The sequence below is a fragment of the Panicum virgatum genome, chromosome 9N, assembly GCF_016808335.1.
Source record: "Panicum virgatum strain AP13 chromosome 9N, P.virgatum_v5, whole genome shotgun sequence".
In the NCBI taxonomy this organism is placed as follows: Eukaryota; Viridiplantae; Streptophyta; class Magnoliopsida; order Poales; family Poaceae; genus Panicum; species Panicum virgatum.
Genome location: NC_053153.1, coordinates 45270464 through 45283300, shown reverse-complemented (window position 1 = coordinate 45283300; position 12837 = coordinate 45270464). Strand labels below are relative to the sequence as shown.

At 45.5% G+C, this 12837-nt stretch overlaps 1 protein-coding gene across 1 annotated transcript in view; it reads right to left on the bottom strand.

The window, feature by feature from the left end:
- Positions 1-2280: 2280 nt before the first annotated feature.
- LOC120689031 (alpha-mannosidase-like) overlaps positions 2281-12837 on the bottom strand; it is a 41409-nt gene continuing 30852 nt past the window's right edge. The window contains exons 20-29 of the mRNA XM_039971377.1: positions 4759-4806; positions 4483-4602; positions 4202-4267; positions 3956-4068; positions 3379-3463; positions 3163-3273; positions 2973-3068; positions 2824-2871; positions 2672-2740; positions 2281-2588 (exon numbers count right to left, since the gene is read on the bottom strand). Of these exons, the coding sequence (XP_039827311.1) occupies positions 2400-2588; positions 2672-2740; positions 2824-2871; positions 2973-3068; positions 3163-3273; positions 3379-3463; positions 3956-4068; positions 4202-4267; positions 4483-4602; positions 4759-4806 (945 nt within the window). The 3' untranslated portion in view covers positions 2281-2399. The remainder of the gene's footprint in view (positions 2589-2671; positions 2741-2823; positions 2872-2972; positions 3069-3162; positions 3274-3378; positions 3464-3955; positions 4069-4201; positions 4268-4482; positions 4603-4758; positions 4807-12837) is intronic.

Below are 12837 nucleotides of genomic sequence, written 5' to 3'. Positions count from 1 at the left end.
ATCAGATGTTGTATAGTTTTATTTTCATAACAGAAACAACACTGGTGGTTCCCCTGCCAATTCCGTTTTGCAAAATTATCCTTTGTAAGAATAACGCCTCGTCTAAGAAATCAGAGGAATATTTTTATTTTGAGTGGAGCTTTTAATTTCCATATTCTCTTATTTAGGTTAGGAGTGTTCTGATTGATTAATCCCAGATAATGTGATTTTACCGAAAAAACACATGTCTAGTTTAAGTTCTATTTGAAGCCATCCCTTTCTTGGCTTAGTTCGATAGTTGATAGACGTGAGACAAGATTGTTCCACATCATCAACTTATTGCCAATTAGGTCTCTACACCAGGAGAGATTCGGGATCAGTGTATTTAGTACATCAGCCACCGTATTCTGATTCTTCCTCACTTAACAAATATATCCAACAGGTTGTAGCCGCATCTCTTTCAACGCACATGCTGCTTATGAGGTTTGAAGTCACAAGATCTTTGATTTCCTCTATCAGCCCCGTAGCTGACGAGTGGGCATGTGAATCCGTCACCTTGCCCGATCCTGACAGCACAACATCACCATTCCTATCGCGTATGATAAAGCCCCAGCTCCCACTCATACTGTTTGGTTGAAAAGAAGCATCACAATTAATTTTCAGAACTCCAACCGGAGGCTTCATCCAGTGCTCCCTCCTCGTCTTTAATTTAGGTTCCTGGTACATTACTAAGATCACCTGGGAAGTCCATGCTGATCCTGCAGCCGAAGAACCGGCGGGTGCCAGGTGGCCTTGTGCTGTGCACTATAGGAAACCGCCTATTTGTCAAGTCCGGATGTAGTTAGTGTTGCCCACTTGGTGCTCCTGTGACACTCGCACCGACCGCTGGGATCATGACTCCAGCAAGAGCCACCACTGCGGCGGTCAGATTTTTCATGCTGTTGAGAGGGAGTGAGTGGCGAGAATTGGCAGTACTGATGGATGGTGGTGTGATTGGATAAAGTTGGTCACCACCCTCACCAAAGTGACTTTCTAATTGGCAGTTCCATCTGTCGTAGATCGATCAGGAGGCTGATTTTGCAAGTCACCTTGATAGACTTTCATATTAGCGCTGCTCGTATCTTGATTATTTACTAGGAAATATGCTCGTACGTTGCAAAAATTCTCAAACACCCTAGACAATAAAAGCACACAATAATTATATATTTTCTATGTTCAACCTTCACAAGATGCATATATTTGTAATAGAAGAAGTTGATGGATATTAAGATCGGACCCATTTGTTGATAAAATGAGTTCCCACCTTAAGGCATGTTTTCAACGAACTAATTAATAGGCAAATAGTGGGATATAGGAAAATAAAAAAAATGAAATTTGTATCGAGGGTGGTTAGAACGTGTGAAACTTTGAATAGGGTACAAAATACACATGTTTTCTTTTTTAGTACAGTATAATATTTTTTAGAATAAAGGCCCACTTGTCAACAACTCAGCATCTGCCTTATTATTTGACCCCCCATCTCTGTTCACATTCATCTGTCCTTTCCCTTTCTTGTTTCTACATGGTTCACCTCCAGATGTTTGTCATTCTGTCCTCTCATTAAAAGGAAATAGGTGTCCTTGGTTGAGAGAAAATTCTCTATTTGAAATTGGTAAAGTTAAGGCTTGCTTATTTGACACTGGATATTTTGGACTTTTCCTTTTTGACACTGAGTTGAATTTTTATTAGAGATATAGCGAAAAGAGATGAACCCATTTTGCACAAAAATCATATGCAATGTTTGAAATCTTAAAATTAAAATTTACCAAATTAGGCTACTTTTGAAGATTATCGAACTTTTAGAGCAGAAAAACACTTTCCAACACTTATGCAAAAATATCTAATATTCAAAGGTATGTTCTTTCTTGCTGGATGACACAATTAAATTTTATTTATATGAGATAGCAAAAAAGGTATATGTGCGGCAAGAGGTATTGGGTTTGAATGCCACGCACCGCACGCGCACAACATGCGGGGGCCTCTTCCTAGGTTTGAAATATTTTTTTAGAATCTTTTTTGAAATACTATTTTAGAATCTTTTATGTATCTTGCCATTTAGTACTAACAACCGTTACTAAAAGGTATCTCTAGCACCGGGTGAGCGACCCAGTACTAAAAATATTGCTCAGTACCAGTCGCGCATCTGGCATACTGGCGAGAGTTTGGATATAACATTTGCATCGAAGGGTGATGGACGGACAAAATGGACCAGAAATGGAAAGATAAGGACTCGATTCACCAACCAGAAGTTGAAGGACGAAATTGAGTCCCAGACCAGAGATGAGGAACCGAATTTGATACCGGTCACAAAAATGTAGCAAATTGCTTCTATGTATTCTTGCTCCATCTATATATCAACTATGCAACTGCTTGTCTGTAATTCAGAACTTCAGCAAGAAAGTGCGTATTTCCATGGGTCCCAACTCAACTACAAGAGCTTGACTGTCAACTGGGCCACCCTTCAATGGGGTGAGACCACTATCCGTGTCCCCAGCTACCCTCCAGTTGAGCTTCTTCATGTCTGACTTCTTTTGATTTGCAGAAAGGTTAGTCTCAGTCAACTCCTTGATCTGCATTTCCACACAGAATCATAGCTTAATGGTCTTAGATAGATCTGAAAACCAAAATTGCAGAGCAAATAAATTTTACTTACACTTCTCTTTGCGAACACCTTTCTTAGTTCAACTTTTGCTATAACTGAATATTGAGGGTCCTCTGCTGCCTGTAGATCCAGCAAAGGTTGATCAGCATCATGGGTCCACTGTCAAGCTGACCAAAAAACTATTGAATAAACTATTAATATACCTGAAAAAGATGGGCCAAGCGAAGTAATGTCGTACCATCATCTAGATTCTGAAAATGTTTAGATTGGTTTCATTAATGAATTCAGATTGCTAATACAGTCTGCAAGGGGCTCACGGTATACAATCTGAATGGAGAGAGCATTATAATACCTGCAAGGTTACAATTGCAACATTATCAGGAAGACTGTAATTCACATCCATCATACTTGCTCTGGCAACATTATAGGATTTCCAATTTGTCTCATCCTGTAAGAACATAATTATTAGTTAACTGCCGAACAGCAGAAAAGCCACAAGATAGGGTGAATATACCTCATGTTCAGAGATTAAGCAATTATACCTCATGAGCAAAAGCCACAAGATAGGGTGAATATACTTGCTGGCCATATGTTCTTCGCCAGTGAGGTCCATGGCCTAGCTTGTCAACTTTAACATAGTATGTTCCCCTGGCCTGTCATTTTTATTTTTGGCAGAATTACAGGAGCTATTTTCGCATAAGTAGCTTCATGCTGGTGGAGAATACAGAGGCAACTTTATATTGTCACTAAATGTATACCGTGAGCCCCTTGCAGCTTCCATCCAGACAAACAATTTCACCTAGTGGCTCATCCACACCTTTGCCATCATCTCTTACTGTACGTCTGATAATGACATAGTTCATGGTTATTACAGAGGGTTCCAGTAAGCGCAAGGGAGATGTAACATAGTTAAGTTCCAAAAGACTATTGAATTCCTAGGGTCTTGTTTGTTCGATAGAAAGGATTGTAAGCTTTCCAGCTGTCCCATTGTAAAACTAAGTTGGCATTTGTCTACAAATATACAGCATCATGAGATACAGAAAACATACTACCATTATTATAGAGTGTGTGGCGGGTATTTCCAGTGTGTTATAAATCTTTGTCCTAAGGGCTTGGCACCGAATCCTATACATTTTGGTCATAACAGTTCCAAAGAAAATAAATCCATGAGTTGACTCCTTGCTTGAGACCTTGCATTGGTTTCAGGAAATAAACATCCCCCCCCCCTCTAGAGGACACCGTTGACAAACTATGCAGCACAAGATCTTGGAACTACTGTATCTTCCACAGTAGCAGGAAACTAAAACTTGCTCAAGTGACTTCATCAGATAGTACCTATGTAGCATAATCTCTAGCTCACCATCGTGAATACTTGATGCTCCAACAGCACGGTCGACAAGTACAGACACCTCATATTTTCCGTCTGTTACATACGCTCCTAGATTGACCTGAAAAGTTGGGATGTAAGATATTATTCATATATCATCCACACAGGATACATCGTTGCATGAAATATATGCACAAATACTTCTATGCTTAGGAGGAGGAGGGGGGGAGGGGGGACTCTGAAAATGTGAATACCGGATAGTAATTTCCTGCAACCGGTTCAGTTATTTCAAGGTTCCAATCTTCCCTGTGGTTTCTAACCTGCAAATGAAATGAATATCCATGGAAAAAGGGAGTTTAGAATCATTTAAAACTATAGTTGGTTTCCACATCAAAAACTTTTCAGTGGAGTAATAATGAGAAACATTAATTATTGAGAAGGTTCCACAATGATCTACCTAATAATGTACCGTATAATTGTCTGATTTGAAACAAGTACAGCTGATGTCCAATGCGCAAGTTATATTTATTATTACCCTTTTTAGAAAATCCCTTCCATTAGAATCAGTATAAAATGTACTGTTCGTGACCATGTTTGCTGTCAGTCGAGTGATCACCTCCTTTCCTACATCATCATCGATAGGGATTGGCCCAATCTTAGCCATTCAATAGAAACGAAATTGTTAGTTCACTTTTGAGTAATAGAAATCCCCATACATGCTAGCATCACTATAACATCATATTGATATTGTCCAACCAGTAGGTAAATCTTATTCAAACATCTTTCTCCATAGCTGAAAGTAGTTACTGACCGTGTATTCAACTTCAGCATGCTCCTCATTCTTATAGAGTCGTGTAACCTATATAAAGAAAATTATTAACAACTATTTCCCTAGTGCACTATTCAAATAGATTTTTCTATATCTTTTTTTATAAATGCACAAATGAAGAACTGTTACCAAATGGTGATTAACTTGTTAGATGTATATACATCCCTATGTATTTCCTCACTTTTATAGGGTGCTTTATGCACATTTGTAGATCCATATCTGCCCCTTTGTGGCATTGCAATAGTGTTGAGTTGCTATTCCTAACATGGTATCACATCCTATCCTAGGTTTTTTGCTCCTCATCCCACCGTCGTGTAACGTCTACAGCGAAGGCGGGAACGGCACAAGGCTCCATCGACGTGTGACCTGATTAGCTTTTATCGTTTTCATTATTGTAACCTGTGGACCCGTGATGTCGGTGTCTGATGCTCGCGCTTATAGGCCGAGCGACTCTGTACCGGGGATATGATTCATCTTCTTGAGAAACAAGTTGTTGGGACTCAAGGCTAGCCGCCCGTCTCCTCTACCCTCTATGTGCCATTCTGGATCCTCTCACGCCACGGCGCTCGCCGGCGGCCACAGGTCGTGACAGTTGTATCAGGTTCAGTCTCTCCTCGGCCGCTTCCGCCTCGTCGTTTCTATCGCCCCAATTCGGTCCGAGCTGCCATTCCGGTGACCTCGACCAGCTCCACCGCGAATTGGTCCGATTCCGGCGCCCACGCCCTGCCCACCGACTCCCAGTCGGCGGCGGCCACCGCAAATCACCGGTTAGCCGTTCCGGCGCCGTCGACCACCAGTTTTCCGCGCCGCTTAGGTTGTAGTGGGGCGATTTCCTCGTCCGTGGTTGGTGCCTACGACCTGGACGAGCAGGCCACGCGTTGAGAGGCTTCGTCGGCATCATCGGTGGTGACGACGACTCGGGTTTCGTGGACGGGCGCGACATCGGACATCTCGACGTACACTCGGGGATTCCGGTGAGTGTTTGCTGCAACCCTTCGGCTTGTGCGACTCGATTTGGGCCTCGTGTGGTGTTCGAGGTTAAGTCAAACCGGATCGTAGTCCGCTTGCTTGAGGTGCAGACGCCACGATTCCCCCTAAGCCCTCCGCTCAAACCCAGATCCTGTTGTCTGCCATGGAGGATCAGGCTACTCTGGATAAGGAACGTTGGGATAGTATCACTGAGAATTTCGATTTGCTTTTTGCTAAGGTAGAGGAAGTCGACCGTATGCAGCACAAATTGGAAGCCAAAGTTGACATCTCTGCAACTGTGTTAGATCAGATGATTAAGGATCAGCAGACCCTGGCCAAGCAGCTGGAATCCACCGGCCAAGCTGTGGCACAATTAACCCACCATCAGATGCGTAATGAAGAGGAAATGCAGAGTAGCACTGCTTCGTCTGAAACTTCCACTGTGCCACCCTTCCGACCACGTCGTCCAGGCACTTCTCACACCGCATCGCAGAGTCAAAATCCCTTTGCATCTAGGCGTGCACCCACGTTTGATCGATCTGTTGCTAAAGGCTTTGCCCCCAAAATGAATTTTCCCCGTTTCAATGGCAAGAATCCACGCATCTGGAAGGACAAGTGTCAGGATTACTTCAAGCTCATGAATATACCTGAATCTATGTGGGCCACGGCAGCATCCTTGCATATGGATGACAATGCTGAAAAGTGGCTTCAGGTGTACAAATTGAAGCATGGCTTGGGGACATGGAAGGACCTAATCAAGGTAGTAGAACAGAAATTTGGTGCTTATGATTATCAGCACGCTATTGATGAATTGCTTGAGCTCCAGCAGACTGGTACTGTTGAGGAATAAGTGTCTGAATTCGAAGCACTGCAATATCAGGTAGCTATGCATGACTTGGGGATGGCAGATACCTACTTTGTCTCACAGTTTATCAAGGGGCTCAAACCAGAAATCAGGTATCCAGTACAAGGACAAGTTCCTGGAACCATGGAAAAAGCAGTCATGTTGGCCAAAATGCAGCAGACTATCCAAGCGAAGTATAGGAGTGCAGGACCCAAATCAGCTCATTCCACTCGCTATACAATTTCCACTACTCCCAAACCTGAGTACAAATCCACACCTGCCACACCTCAACTGTCCAAAGAGAGGCAACTCAGGGATTACTGCCGTGCCAACAACCTTTGTTTTATTGCAGGGAGCCATATGATTCTTCCCATGCTGCCAAATGTACCAAGAGGCCTAAGACTCAGGTGAATGCTTTGGTTCTTAATGATCTGGATGTTACCCTCAATGATGAAGTGCTGAAGCAATTGGAAATAGAGGATGCCTTGACAGAGGAATTTTGCACATTATCTCTGAATGCCTTAGCCGGCACTGAACATGGTGAGGCCATGAAGTTAAGATCCCTTGTGAAGAACAAAGTCTTTCTCTTATTAGTGGATAGTGGCAGCTCACACTCCTTTGTCAGCTCAGCTTTTCTCCAGAAGGTGGGAATTGTACCAGTCCCTGCGCCACCTAAGCAAGTAAGAGTGGCCAATGGAGACATCTTGATTTCTGACAAATGTGTACCAGGGTTAGAATGGTGGATTCAAGGCTATTCTTTTGTTACTCCTATGAGGGTTTTGGATATGCCTGCCTATGATGCTATTTTGGGATTTGATTGGCTTAGTGCAAACAGTCCTATTACTCACCATTGGGATAACAAGACTATGTCCTTTGAACACAAAGGATTATCAATCACTTTGCAAGGTGTACAACCTATGGACCTTTCCCTGCAGGAATTACCAGTAGATAGATTGCAGAAATGGTTGGTTGGCAATGATGTTTGGGCCCTGGCTGCAGTGACTGTTTGTCCACCAGACTCCCTTCCTGAACATATACCTGAACCTGTCCAGGCCATATTGGCTGCTTATCAAGATGTGTTTGCTGAACCTAAGAGTCTTCCTCCAGAGAGACACTATGACCATGCTATTCCTATTTTGCCCAATGTTGTTCCTGTCAACTCTAAACCATACAGGTATTCTCCTTTACACAAAGATGAAATTGAGAGGCAAGTTAAAGAGTTACTTGCTGCTGGCCTGATTACACCCAGTACTAGTCCATATGCATCCCCTGTGTTGTTAGTCCAAAAAAAGGATGGTAGTTGGCAGTTTTGTGTAGACTATAGAAGGCTTAATTATATTACTATTAAGAATAGATTTTCTATGCCCCTAGTGGATGAAATTTTGGATGAGTTGGCTAGCACTTGTTATTTTTCCAAGCTTGATATGAGGTCTGGGTATCATCAAGTGAGGATGAAGAGGGGGGAGGAGCACAAGACAGCATTCAAAACCCACCATGGCCATTTTAAATTCAGGGTTATGCCTTTTGGCCTCACCAATGCTCCAGCAGCACATTTCAGTGTATCATGAATGACATACTAAGCCCATTTCTGCGGAAGTTTGTGTTGGTATTCTTAGATGACATCTTGGTATACAGTCCTACACTAGAGGATCATGTGCTGCATCTCAAACAAGTACTGTCCAAGCTCAGAGAGCACCAGTTGTTTATGAAGAGGAGCAAATGTTCTTTTGCCCAACATCAGTTAGAGTACCTGGGGCACATTATTTCTGACAAAGGAGTTTCCACAGATCCTACCAAAACAGCTGCTATGCTCAGTTGGCCCACCCCTTCCAATGTCACTGAGTTGAGGGGTTTCCTGGGTTTAACAGGGTACTATAGAAAATTTGTGAAGCACTATGGCTTAATTGCTAAACCACTCACTCAGTTACTCAAGAAGAAGCAATTCTGCTGGTCTTCTGAAGCTCAACATGCTTTTGACAGTCTCAAGCATGCCATGTCCACTACTCCAGTGCTGACACTACCCGATTTCAATATCCCTTTTGTGGTGGAGACTGATGCATCTGAAGTAGGTGTTGGTGCAGTGCTTATGCAGAAAGATCAGCCAATGGCTTTCCTCAATAAAGCTCTAGGACCAGCTCATCAAAAACTATTTATCTATGAAAAGGAATTCTTAGCCTTAATTATGGCTGTTGAAAAATGGAGACCCTATCTTCAAAGGCAAGAATTTTTGATTCATACAGATCATAAGAGTCTCTCCTACCTTTGTGAACAGAATCTCCATTTAGATATGCAAAGAAAGGCTATGACAAGGCTGATGGGATTGCAGTTTAAGGTGGTTTATCGAAAAGGAAAGGAGAATGTGGCAGCAGATGCATTGTCCAGAGTGGGTCACTTGTTATCATTACAAGCTGTTTCCGAAGCCCAGCCTATTTGGGTACAGGAGGTCCTTAATTCTTATGCTACAGATCCCAAGGCACAAGCTCTTCTAACTCGACTGACCATTCATAGTCCTGATGAAGAGGGGTACAGTCTGGAACAAGGCCTGATTAAGTACAAATCCAAGGTCTGGATTGCCAGTAACCCAGCCTTGCAAACCAAGTTGATAGCAGCTTTGCATTCCACAGCCATTGGAGGCCATTCCGGGGGTCAGGCCACTTATCACCGTCTGAAGCAACTCTTCCACTGGAAAGGTATGAAAAGTCAAGTCATAGAATATGTCAGGCAATGTCAGATCTGTCAACAGGCCAAGCATGAACTGATTCATCCTGCTGGTCTTTTACAACCCTTACCCATCCCTCAAGGGGCATGGAGAGATTGGTCCATGGATTTCATTGAGGGTCTTCCTATGTTAGCTGGCAGCAACACTATCCTGGTGGTAGTAGACAGGTTTACTAAATATAGTCATTTTCTTCCTCTCAAGCATCCTTTCACAGCTCAGATTGTTGCTAGGGTCGTTCTGGACAATGTGGTTAAGCTCCATGGTTTCCCAAAAACGATAGTTTCGGATCGGGATAAGATTTTCACCAGCACTTTCTGGCGTGCTTTGTTCTCCCTGGTGGACACTAAATTGCATATGAGTTCGGTGCACCACCCTCAAACTGACGGCCAAATGGAGCGGGTCAATCAATACTTGGAGATGTACCTACGTTGTGCAGTCCGTGACATGCCTCAACAGTGGAGATCCTGGCTTTCTTTAGCTGAATTGTGGTACAATTCTACCTATCGCTCTGCCCTGGGGTGTTCACCTTTCAAGGCTCTTTATGGGTATGAGGCCGAGTTGGGTACTATGCTGCCTGTTCCTACTGATTCCTCATCACCAGCTGCTGAGTTCCTACACCAGCGGGAGACACAACTAGCTACTCTTAAAACACACTTGGCTGCAGCTCAAAACCAGATGAAACTTCAGGCCGATCGGTCTCGCTCTGACCGGCATTTTCAGGTTGGAGAACGAGTGCTACTGAAACTCCAACCATATGTGTAGCAGTCGGTGGTCAGTCGTCCTTACCCCAAATTGGCGTATAAGTTCTTTGGTCCTTTTACAATTACTGAGAAGATTGGTGCTGCAGCATATCGTCTTAACCTGCCTGCTCATAGTTTAATCCACCCGGTGTTCCATGTTTCACAGCTTAAACCTTTTACTCCTAATTTCGCTCCTGTATACACTGACTTACCTAAGTTAGTGGATCTCAGCATTCAGGACCTGCAGCCGGAACGTGTGCTGGATCGTAGCCTAGTCAAGAAGGGCAACCAGGCTGTGCCATAGGTTCTTGTCAAGTGGAGTCATGTGCCCGAAGCTTCTGCTACTTGGGAAGATCTGTACGTCGTCAAGGCACATTTTCCTGAAGCTGTTGCTTGGGGACAAGCAACTTCTTCGACTGGGGGAGGTGTAACGTCTACAGCGAAGGCGGGAACGGCACAAGGCGCCATCAACGTGTGACCTGATTAGCTTTTATCGTTTTCATTATTGTAACCTGTGGACCCGTGATGTCGATGTTTGATGCTCGCACTTATAGGCCGAGCGACTCTGTACTGGGGATATGATTCATCTTCTTGAGAAACAAGCTGTTGGGACTCAGGGCTAGCCGCCCGTCCCCTCTACCCTCTCTGTGCCATTCTGGATCCTCTCACGCCACGGTGCTCGCCGGCGGCCACGGGTCGTGACACGTCGTCGGCGAGCCGCCGGCGAGCTGCCGGTGAGCCCCCCACCGCCGGTCGGCGAAGCAGCTCCACTCCCTCCCCCTTTTCCCTGAGCCTCCACGCGGTACAGAGCCACGCCGCCCCGTTGCGGGCAGCCCCGTGCGCCCCTCCGTGCACCCCCGCACCACCGCTCTGCGCGGCCCCGAGCTGCGCCACCCCCTCCGCGGGCCCCGAGCCGCGCCGCCCCCTCCGCACGGCCCCTGCGCATGCGGCCTCGCGGCCCCGAGCTGTGCCTCCCATCCACGCGCCCCGCTCCGCGCGCCTGCACCCGCGCGGGAGTGCCTCTACCCTGCCCCGCGCGTCCCCTTCCTCTGCTCTCCGCTCAGCATTGCCTCTGCTCTGCTGCGTGTGCTTACCTCTGCTCTCTGCTCTGTGTGTGCTCTGCTTTGTTTCTTTGCCTGCCCTTTATCTCCCTCCCGAGGGGCAGCCAACAAAAAAAAAACTGAAGAGCAGAGAGCTCAGGACGCGAGCTGTCCTGATCCTGCGCTTATGGCTTCTTCTAGCACCGTCTGCCTTGGAGCAGGAGCTGCTTACGTTGTTCCGCCGTCTCAATGCAGTTGCTTCCTCCCTTTCTGGGACTACTGCTCGTGCTTCTGGTTTCCCACCACTACCTCCTAACCCAGCCACACCATCTTCATGGTTCCTTGATTTTGGTGCTTCATTTCACATGACCCGGATTCTACCTAGCTGTCTTCCTTGTCCTCTGTCGATCACCATCTTGTCGTTCAGACAGCTGACGGCACCTCTCTTCCAGTTACTGGACGGGGTGTTCTCTCGACGTCTTCCTTTCATGTGCCTACAGTTTCACATGTTCCTAACCTCACTATGCAGCTGATATCTGCTGGCCAGATCACTGATCATGGATGTTGGATCATTCTTGAGTTAGACTCTTGTAGTGTTCAGGATCTTCGCACGGGACTTCTAGTGGGTACTGGGCCTAGACGCCATGACTCTCAGCATCTTTGGGAGCTTGACTGGCTTTGCCTTCCCTCGTCCACTGTGGCGAATCCCTCCACCTCACCTGCCCCCGTGGTTGTTGCTTCCGCCACTGCATCTACCTTTGCTCAGTGGCATCGTCGTCTTGGCCATCTCTCTGGTTCTAGGTTTTCCACTCTTGTGGGTAGTGGTGTTTTAGGTCCTGTGTCTGGTGATGCCGCACTTCATTGTATGGGTTGCAAACTTGGTAAACAGTTGCAACTCCCTTATACATCCAGTGGTTCTGTATCACAGCGTCCTTTTGATCTTATTCACTCTGATGTATGGGGGCCTGCTCCTTTTGTCTCCAAAGGGGGTCACTCCTATTATGTCATTTTCATCGATGATTATTCACGGTTTACCTGGATCTATCCTATGTCCTCTCGTGGCCAGTTTCTATCTATCTACCAGCAATTTGCCACTATAATTCGCACTCATGATGACTCTCCCATTTGTGCATTTCGTGCTGATTCTACTGGTGAGTACATCTCTGCTGCGCATCGCCGCTTCCTTGCTGACCAGGGTATCCTTCCTCAATTTTCTTGTCCTAGTGCCCATGCTCAAAATGGTGCTGCCGAACGCAAGCATCGTCACATTCTTGAGATTGCTCGTGCTTTACTACTCTCCTCTGAGCTTCTATCTCACTTCTGGGTTGAGGCTGTCTCTACGGCTGTTTTTCTCATTAATAGACAACCTTCATCCGTTCTTAAGGGTTGTACCTTGTATGAGCGCTTGTTTGGCCATCCACCCAACTACAGTCATCTTCGTTGCTTTGGGTGTGCCTGCTTTGTCCTACTCCCTCCTCGTGAGCGCACCAAGCTAACTGCTCAATCAGTTGAGTGTGTTTTTCTTGGGTACAGTACGGAGCACAAGGGTTATCGTTGCTACGACCCTGTTGCCCATCGGATGAGGATATCTCAAGATGTCACCTTTGATGAATCCCGCCTGTATTACCCTCGTTCCTCCTTCAGCTCCTCTTCCACTACTACGGAGTCTATCTCCTTCTTGACTCTTCTTGATGACTCTTTTCCGCTGCCGTCCACTCCACCATCACTACCTCCTTGCTCCCTCTACAG